At 44.5% G+C, this 10216-nt stretch overlaps 1 protein-coding gene across 1 annotated transcript; it reads right to left on the bottom strand.

Moving 5' to 3' along the window:
- Window positions 1-5814: 5814 nt before the first annotated feature.
- Slc25a5 (solute carrier family 25 member 5) lies at window positions 5815-8766 on the bottom strand. Its single transcript, XM_046420971.2, has 4 exons — window positions 8567-8766; window positions 7095-7581; window positions 6737-6877; window positions 5815-6235 (listed from the first exon to the last, which is right to left on the bottom strand). The coding sequence occupies exons 1-4, from the start codon at window positions 8675-8677 to the stop codon at window positions 6078-6080; spliced, it is 897 nt and encodes a 298-aa protein (XP_046276927.1). The 5' UTR covers window positions 8678-8766; the 3' UTR covers window positions 5815-6077.
- Window positions 8767-10216: the final 1450 nt, after the last annotated feature.

Here is a 10216-nt window from a genome sequence, read left to right as displayed (position 1 = left end):
AGCCTCTGGGATTACAAGCATGTAATCCATGCTGGGCAACCCTAGTCTCCTCTCCCTCTCTCTCTCTCTTACTCCATATCTTTATTTTATTTTATTTTATTTTATTTATTTTAATGTGATGTTGAGGATTGAACTCAGTGCCTCACATGTGCTAGGTGAGCACTCTACCACTGAGCCACAAACCCAGCCCCCTTTCTACTCTTTTAAAAACGCTTTATTTTAATTTATTTATGTGATGCTGAGAATCGAACCCAGTACCTCACACATGCTAGGCAAGTGCTCTACCACTTAGCTACAGCTGAAGCCTCTTTACTTTTTAAGACAGGGTCTAGCTAAAGTGCTGAGACTAGTCTCAGCCTGGTGGATCTCCTGCTTCAGCCTCCCGAGGTTGCTAGGATTTCAAGTGTGTGCACCACCATGCCCAGCGGTGTCCTTTTTAAAAACACACAAGTAATCATTTGAAAACTTTTATCAAACCATGTGACCAAATGAATGCATCACTGGGGCCCTTCTCAGAGCTTGGAAGGGGCCCATGCCCAGGAGATGAGGTCTTTGCTTCTCCCCCAGACGTGCTTGGCATTGTAGCTCATTCAGATAGAAGAGTTTCCTTTTCACCCACAAACACAATACCCTCGAAGTTGGTCTCTCGGCAGCTCTTTAGCAGAGACTCTGCTGTCATTATATCTTTGCAGCCACAACCATCTCCATTCTGGGAGTGAAATCATTAGAGATGGTGAAACATTGCTAATTTGTCATGTTATATTTGTCATGTTCCCTTAAATCTCAACAGTGCTAAATTTCCTCCCTGGGTTACAAAAATTGCCCAAAGGTGGTTCATCCCTGTAGTCCCAGCTACTGGGGAACTGAGACAGGAGTATCACTTGATCCCAGGAATTTGCTTGGGGCTGGAGTTGTGGCTTAGGGGTAAAGCACTTGCCTAGCATGTGTGAGGCACAGGGTTCCATCCTCAGCACCACATAGAAAGAAATGAGAGAAACAAAGGTCCATCAACGTCCAAAAAAAAATATATTAAAAAAAAGAGGGGCTGGGGTTGTGGCTCAGTGGTAGAGCACTTGCCTAGCATGTGTGAGGCACTGTGTTTGAGTCTCAGCACCACATATAAGCAAATAAATAAATAAAGATCCATGAATAACTAATAAAGTATTAAAAAAAAACCCAGCCTGGGCAACATAATAAGACCCTGTATCAAAACAAACAAACAACAATAACAACAAAAGCCACAACACAAAAGTTGCCCAAAGAAGTAAAACCCCAAGATGGATGTTGATTATCAAAATAAGATTCTACTTCCACTGTCTCCTTCATTGACAGTCATGGAGAAAGCATGGATTAATAAACTTTAATTTAACTCAGTTTTGTCTCTGAAGAGGGTCCAGTGAAAGCAGCCGCCCAATCTGTCACTTGAACAGTGTTTATATTTGTTGCTGGGATACCGTAGGCTCTTTTAAGCCTTTGGCTAAGAAGAGCACCACGCGTCTGACCTTGTTCACCTGCACATCTAGCAAATAATGGCCGAAATGATAGGAAAGCTCCTCCAAACATTTTGAGTGGAACACAAGGCATTTTTGTGCCCCAAAATTGCAGCATCCAATATTTGTTGTTCAAATAAAGCTCAACCTGCATACAGAAGTGCACATTACACATAATAAGATGAGGCTGGGAGAAGACAGATGTTAATTATTTTGAGGTAAATCACATCACCTTTGACCTAAACCCAAGCTGCAATTTTGTTGCTCAGCTTCTTGGTCCTGAAATTAATGTAAATCTTTACATTTGTAATTTTACTTGCCAACACCAACCCACCCACGCCATCTGTAAATGACTGCTCTGAGTCAGAGACTATTCAGTTACGATTGTGTTAGGTATTTTAAAATGTTCTCTGGAAGGATTAAATCACCTAATCCCGGTCCTTTCACTGTTTCTGTTTTATGTTAAAACGATGGAGCTGAAGGATATCTCAACTGGGACTTTGAGTTTGCCTTCTCCCCAAATTCCTCCTTTCACGGATCAGAAACTAAGGCTCTCATGTTAGAAGCGACTTGCCCACGGGTCACTCAGAGACCAAAGGAAAGTACTGGTTTAGGATTTTAATAAAGGACCACACTTAGAAATCCTTGCTCCCAGTCTAGAAGCTACCCCTCCCCTGTCGTTCTGCCTCCGACAGCATCTCTAAGTCCGGGTCCCCCAACAGTCTGACACTCTTCTCAAAGAATCATGCCATTTTGAATCCAATGGGTCAGAATATGATTCTGATAAATCCGCATCTTGCAACAACAGGCATTAATTTGAGGAGGGGAGATGGATAGACAAGACACTGCTAATAATGGTGACTTTTGACAAGGCAATGGGGACTAGGGATGGGAAAGGCAGGATGGGGAGCTGTTTACTTTTCATTTGATATCTTTACTGGTTGATATTTTATTACTATGTATAGATACTAACTGTGCATTAAAAACCTAAAAGGCAAATAGAAATACATGCTCACAAACTTCAAAGGAGAAATAGAATTTACCCCAGTAACACCCATGCTTGAAAATCCATTATATAGTACAGCAATACTTACAATTTTTTTTTTCCACCAAACTATCCGCAACAGCAGAAGAGATTGAATGGGTTCCCCCAGGAGTCTGGGGACAGTGCCAGAAAAGGTCCTTGTATTTAAGAACTCTCTTCGCAGTTTGTGTTTTTAAGATGCCTTTAAATTAATAGACTCTCTAGCATATTTTCATCTCTTTTAATACAAAAATAATGGATTAAATCACTTACCATCCACGAAAACTGCCCCTGTGGGAAGACACCCCTTGTTTCTTTCTGCAGCGGTCCGGAGCACCCGCAGCAAACCGCCTCCAGTTACTGAGTGGAGAGGCCCCCCGGAATAGGAAGCGCTGTGCACGAGCTGACCTGTATTCTGGCTCTCTCACCTGGAATCAGGCTCCACGGATCCTGTTATGCATTGAATAGTAACAAAACAACGGCATAAATTAGGGTGTTGCTAAGATTGTGTACCATCAACGTTTGCATGAGCATAATGGACATAATGAATTCTATAGCACTATCCTGCACAGCTTGGAGAGATTAAAACCACTTTGTCTTTAAATTAAATTTCAAAAATCATTGAACAACAAGAATAGCAAGAACAACAACAAAAACCCCTACCTCATCTATGTCAGCCACCCAATTGTAGGAGGCACCACTTCTTGCTTTCCGATCATTAATGCCCGGTCCCAGGTTTATTTTAATAGCTGCCAGCTCAGTGCGCCCACATCTATTGTAATAACCATAAAGGGGGCTTGGGTCCTCTTCCATTGTGTATGCAGCCCTAAGTGGAGAGCCTCTTATCCCCTTTCAGGAACAAAATCTATAACTGAAAAAGACCTAAGCTGAAATTTATTTTATATCAATACTACACAATATAGTATGTCTAGGCTGTGGAAGAAAAAGAACAGTGGGCTTGAATGAGATAGGTGCTGGCTAAGTTTGTCCAGGTTGGCCTTGAACTTGCAATCCTCCTGCCTCAACCTCCCAAGTAGCTGGGATTACAGATGTGTGCCATCCAGCCCAATTTTTAATCCATTTTACTCAGAGCAAATATAGATCAACAAAAATGAGTGCCAAATTATAAGAAAACCTCCTGTTGGAGCACTTTCTAGATGGTACTAGGCATCATACACACTGCTCAACATGCTTTTATCTTGAACTCAAACTTTACTCACAGTATCTCTGAGAAATATGGCTAACATTATTATATTCCCATTTCACAGATGAGGAAACTGAGTCTCCAAGAGAATCAGTGACTTGCCCAAGGTCATACAGTTACGTAAGCAGTGGAGCTAGTATTAAAATTCAGGTACTTCTCACCCGGCACTATGGTACACACCTGTAATCCCAGTGACTCAGTAGGCCAAGGCAGGAGATAGCAAGACCAACCTCAGCAACTTAGGGAGAACTTGTCTCAAAATAAAAAATGAAAATGGATGGGGATGTGACTCAGTGGTATAGCACCCCTGGGTTCAATCCCCAGTACCATAAAAAAATAAATAATAATAAAATCTGGGTACTTCTAACTCTAGAGTCCTGAAATCTAAACTGCCTCTTAATTATAGTTCCTATTTATAGAGTGCTTATTACATATATTCTCTGGTAGATGGTTTGCATAAACTATTTGATCTTTCAACAACCCTCTAAGGCAGACATTATTACCCTCATTTTATGGATAAGGAAAATTGAGGCTTAGAGAAATTAAGTAACTTGTGTAACAGCATAATTAAGTGGCAAAGTTCAGAGTTCAGATTTTTAGCCCAGGCTTCTCTGATACCAGAATAATTTTAAAAAATTATTTTCTCTAGGAACAACTCAGATGGCATTTTTCTCCTATTTTCCTGAAGAAAGAGAAGACACATCATCAATGACAAACGACAATTGCTGCAAAATACCAAGAGGATCTTCACTGGAAGGAGAGAATGCTGAGCCTCCTCTTTGTGGTCAGAACAGAGTTCTTAACAGCTAAGCTAAGCTATGACTCAGATGCTTGGCCTGGGGCACACAACAAAAACCATAGGTTCTCCCAGGCATCATTGTGTGCTATCATTCATCTGTGAATAGCCCTTATACAAACCGGTGTGTGGGATGTGTTCCTCAGGAATGAGTTTTCCCCGGTATGTGAATCACCTATTCTATCATTTTCTTTTTTACTGGGGATTGAACCCAGGGTACTTTATCACTGAGCTATCTCCCCAGCCCTTCTATTTTTTATTTTGAAACAGAATCTCACTAAATTGCTGAGGTTGGCCTTGAACTTGCAATTCTCTTGCTTCTGCCTCCTCCAGTTACTGGGATTACAGTACTGTGCCACTTTCACTTTCTATTTTTTATGTTGTGGGTTGACAAGGTGGTTTATTCTTCATGCAAATCTCATGATACAAAACCTGCTGGATTTCTGTACTCTAATCAGGAGCTACAGAAATTGTAACACTCTCATGTGACTCCCAAATAAGGGTTTATCCAAAAGAAACGTGAATATCCTGCATTTATGGACTTATTAGTATGTCAGGCAAAATGTAGGTGCTACTTTCCCCTTGGTAAAATGGAGTTCTAAGGTTGGAGACAGCATTCTCCATAATCTTGAACAGCACTGCAATCTCAGCACTACCTTAACTGTGCCAGCTCTTATCCTCTGCTTTGAATGAGATTAAATAAAAATTGTTTGAGCCAGGTGAAGATGGATGAAGGCAGGCAACTAGATGAAAACTGGTTAACAACCATTACCTTATGTTTTAAAATCTCTTTTAAATGAGTTTTTAAGTTTGTTGTTTAAACACAACAAACTATTTAAAAGTGAACAATTCAACTTATAGTTCTTGATTACTATTCAAAGGACTGGGCAAAGTGAGTCTAGGGTCCTTTCTGGAAGTCATTCAGCTGTTATCAGTCCATAGAAAATGGACCAATGTATTTTGGATACACTGGGCTCAGATTTCATTTTGCTAATGTACGTGGAATGTTGACAGGTCATACAACTAAGTTCTTCTTTGTACTATTAGCCAAGGATTTACTAAAGTTCATCTCAGGACACACTGCAGCATTTACCTAAATGTAGTACTTACTCAAATGTGAAGTATATATATATATTTTAAATATTTTTTTAGTTGTATTTGGACACAATATATTTTTATGCACTGCTGAGGATTGAACCCAGGGCCTTGCACATGCTAGGCAAGTGCTCTTCCACTTAGCCACAACTCCAGCCTGCAAAGTATATTTTTAATATGAAAAGAAACAGCAAACAAAACAGACTGTTTTTAGATACTTTTATTTCTTCAAATTTGTTATTTATCAGGAGTGACTGAAATAAAAAATATAATTGAGTCCCATCATTATTGTCATCATTATCATGGAAATGGCTTTAAGAGAAAACTGGTCAGATGAATATTATTGCTTCCCATTTTCAACCAGCAAAAGTTGCCATTGATAAACAGCCAAGAGTCTGTCCAGAATGCTTGATATGTTATATAATACAACATGCCTGTTCACAGGCAGGGAAAAACTTAGGAAATAACTTATGTGAACTTCTTGATTTCATCGTACAAGACAAGTACAAAAGCACCACCCATGCCTCTGAGAACATTGGACCATGCACCCTTGAAAAAAGCTTTGCCTCCTTCATCACGGGCAATTTTCCTCCAGCAGTCAATCGTGCCTGTATACATGATGTCAGCTGCAAAGAATAAAAACACAGTTAGAGACCCAAGCCAATCAAAGCCCTAAAATTCACTAGACTAAATAAAACAGAGCCCCAGCTGTAAGAACTAATGCCAGTTTTTTGCTTATTTGCAGTGCTGGGGAGCTAATAACCCAGGGTCTCAATCAAGTGCTCTACCACTGAGCTACTACACCCCAGCCCCAAATGTCAGTTTAGAACTCAACATTTGCACATGAGCACAGGCAATACTGAAATATTAATGCTGTGATTGGAGAACAACAAGCATGTGTAGACTACTCACCGGTCTTAACCTCTAATACCATTTAAGCACCCTCATTCATAGGCATCTAAAGGGCCTGCTCACAGGCAGCTGTGTAGCAGCCAGATGCTACACAGCTGCTATCAGCCCCACCCCTTGGCCTGAACACACTGCCATTTTTAAAGGAAGGCATCACTAGTTTGTGACCACAGTTTTCCCATGCCCATGACTTTATTTTCTGCTCAAGTGCAACTTACTTCCTTTGCGCCCTGACTGCATCATCATGCGGCGGCGAACAGTATCAAATGGATAGGAAGTCAACCCAGCAACAGCAGTGACAGACTGTGCAATCATCCAGCTGATGAAGATGTGAGTATTCTTGGGATCCGGAAGCATTCCTGGGAAAAGAGGCACTTTTCTCAAAAGGCAGGGTTTTACTGACCTATTTTCCATACCCTCCAAACATTTAATCTGTTCATGAGTGTTGAAAGGGAGGAGCTTGGCTTGCTTCAGCAATTAAAAACCAAATCTCTGGCCCCTGGACTATTAGGTTGGCATAATGGTCTTTTAAACTGTCCCATAAGAACACAGCTTCAAAACACAGAGCAAACTTACCCTTTGCAGTGTCATAGATACCAAAGTAGGCAGCTCGGTAGATGATAATACCCTGCACAGACACATTAAAGCCCTGGTACAGGCCCTTAATCCCATCAGATTTGTAGATCTTAACCAGGCAGTCACCGAGGCCTTTGAATTCCCTTTCAGCTCCGGCTTTCCCCACATCGGCTGCTAGGCGGGTTCGGGCAAAATCAAGAGGATACACAAAACACAAGGATGTGGCCCCTGCGGCACCACCTGATGCCAGGTTCCCTGCAAAGTAGCGCCAAAACTGGGTCCTCTTGTCCACACCACCCAGGAAGATCTGCTTGTATTTATCTTTGAAGGCAAAGTTGAGAGCCTGGGTGGGGAAGTATCTGATGACATTGGCCAGGTTACCACGCCAGAAGGACAGGATTCCCTGCTCCTTGGGAATACGAACCACGCAGTCTATAATGCCCTTGTATTGCTTATCTGCAGTGATTTGCTTGCTGGCATGTTGTACCTGAGGGACAGGAAGGAGGCCAACAGGGACAGTTATAACCATGGAGAAGGGAAGAGCATACATATATCATTTCTTTCAACACCCTTCGATGTTGGCTTTCCTTTCTCCAAATCTAGTGTTCCACATCACACAGGCTGGACCCTACTTAATGACTGCCACCCTCATAGGGTAAAGGGGATCTGCATCACCAGAGGCATTAAGCCTCCACCCCTTGGGGTGGGGAGGGGGCACATTCAAGTCGAACCGTGACCTTTAGACCCGGGAGAAAGGTCATTACCTTAGTCTCAGGTTCAGAGGCATTAGGGTGAGTCCCACGTAGGGCGCAGTCACCTTGTGACTGTGGCCTACCGCTGTTTCCTTCCTGCTCCACCCCTACTCCTCTCCTATAGGTGACCGGTGGGTTATCACCCCTCCGCTTGCCCCGGCGCGCCCTCTAGAGCTAGAGCCAACCCGCGCGCAGCGCCGTAGAGCAGGCCCAGGGACCGCGGCGGCTGCGCGGGGGCGGACGTACAAGGCACATGCGCTGCCCGACGCCGGCCGGAAGCTGGCGAGGTTTGAGCGTGGTTGCCGGCTAGGCAGCCGCTGGACCGGTCTGTATGGCCTTAGCAAGGCTGTTATCTCCTTGCCGTGACCTTGAGGTCTTCGGTAAGGACAGGTGTTCCTCCTTCTACCTCCGGCTTTCAGGCTTTGCCCTTGACCCTCATGCCTGGGGTGACAGTCTCTCCAGACTGCCTCCTGCGAGTTCGCTGCCTCTGCAATACCGATCCTTAGGTCTCACTTCCCTTGGTCCCCGACCCCCTTCCCAGACTCAACTACTGATCACTAAAGGCACCTCCCTCAAGTTTCCCTTTTGGTTCGGCTCTGTGGTCACTCCTGCCCTCACCTCCCCACAAGTCTAAATAACTAGCAGCACCACCCTTGGGGACACCCTCTTTCTGCGCTGGCCCCCAACTTCCTGGTTGGGCCCCGAGATCCCAGGACATACCTGCAACAGCAGCTTGACCCGCTCGATGGGCGCAACCGCGGTCTTGGAGATGGCCGCGGCCACTCCACCAGCCAGGAAGTCCTTGGCGAAGGACACAGCAGCATCTGTCATGTTGGAAGAAGAGGAGGCGGGCGACTAAGGGACCAGAAGAGATTAAGAACCGGCTTTGACTCCAGGCTCTGGGGCGGAGCGAAGCAAATGGCCGGTTTATATAGGGGAAGCCGGCGCTCCGGCGGCCGGCGTCAGGGGCGGGCAGGGGCGGGCGCCGAGCCCCGGCGCGCAGAGCAGCAGAGCCCCTGAGTGGCTTGACGTGCCCGGGGAGGAGCCCTGGAGGTCGGGCCAGGCGCCGCCCTCCGCGCCGCCGGGGGTAGCCCGCGGCACCTGACCGGGCCAGAGGAAGGGGCCGCCTCAGGGAGTACCTAGCACCTGGACACTAGACCCTGTGCCAGGCCTAGGAGTGGGGAAGAAGGGCGAAGTCAACAGTGTGCTTGGAGAAAAAAAGCCTTGTAGCGAGCGGGGCCAGACCTAGAGGCACAGTAGTTACCGGGACACCAAGAAAACTCAGTAATCAAGATAAATAATATTGAATGCAATATTTAAAAATTTTCATATAGGCAAACTACGACCTGTAGGCTGGTCACTTGTTTTTGTAAATAAAGTTTAACTGGATACCCCAGACTGGGATCACGGTGAGACAAGTGAATCAAGGTCATACTAGTGCAGGATGGGATCCTGTATTTTTTTTTTGGTTGCCGGATGGACCTTTTATTATTCATTTATTTATATGCAGGGCTGAGAATTGAGTCCAGTGCCTCACACATGCTAGGCAAGCGTTCTACCACTGAGCCACAAGTCCACCCTGGGGATCCTGTCTTTATTTAAAGTTTTCATCATTTGCTTATCATGAATTTTTGCATTACTTTTTTGGGGGGAATTGACCTCAGGGGCACTCGACCTCTGAGCCACATCCCCAGCCCTATTTTTGTATTTTATTTAGAGATAGGGTCTCACTGAGTTAGTTGCTTAGCGCCTTGCTAAGTTGCTGAGGCTGGCTTTGAACTCGTGATCCTCCTGCCTCAGCCTCCTGATCCGCTGGGAATACAGGCCTATGCCACCACACCGCACTGCACCACACCGCATGCCTGGCAGCATTATTTTTGACTTAAAAAAAAACAACAATAGTGCATTAAAATAATTCGTCTTGATTACTGAGTTGTTCCTTACCAAGGTGCATAGCTTATTCATTTCACCCTAGACCTGGCACTGCCCTGAAGCTGCACCAGTGAAGCCAGAGAATATTGGGGGAATAGTAGGGCTAGGACACTGTCACCATGCCCCAGACCCCAGTTTGCAAATACAATTTAACAAATATTTTTCAGGAAATTGGCCTAGGAGAGTTCAGAGGACTGGGCTGAGGGTTAGGAAATGATTTTAGCCAGAAGCCTAATACAGAGATTGTAACCAGAAAGGTTAAGAGGCTTAAGAAGGTTAAGAACTAGGTTGACATTTGACTCCCTGGACCCCAAGTAAAGTGCTCTTGGATTGAGTAGATTTCTGAAGTCCCCAAAGGTTTGGAGGATTCAATAGACTTAGACCCACAGCCATTGTGTTCATAGAGAAGTGCTCACAGAGCCCCTTAATCCCTGCACT

The sequence above is a fragment of the Marmota monax genome, unplaced genomic scaffold, assembly GCF_021218885.2.
Source record: "Marmota monax isolate L192 unplaced genomic scaffold, Marmota_monax_Labrador192_F-V1.1 WCK01_AAM20220418_F8-fsc00155, whole genome shotgun sequence".
Taxonomy (NCBI): domain Eukaryota; kingdom Metazoa; phylum Chordata; class Mammalia; order Rodentia; family Sciuridae; genus Marmota; species Marmota monax.
Note: the sequence above shows the minus strand (reverse complement) of the source record. Positions and strands in the feature narration are given on the sequence as shown.

Coding starts and splice junctions, on each gene's coding strand:
- Slc25a5 (XM_046420971.2), bottom strand. CDS start 8,677: ATGACAGATGCTGCTGTGTCCTTCGCCAAGGACTTCCTGGCTGGTGGA. Junction 6,878..7,094: donor TATCTATGACACTGCAAAGG/GTAAGTTTGCTC, acceptor CTCTTTTCCCAG/GAATGCTTCCGGATCCCAAG. Junction 6,236..6,736: donor GCAGTCAGGGCGCAAAGGAA/GTAAGTTGCACT, acceptor TATTCTTTGCAG/CTGACATCATGTATACAGGC.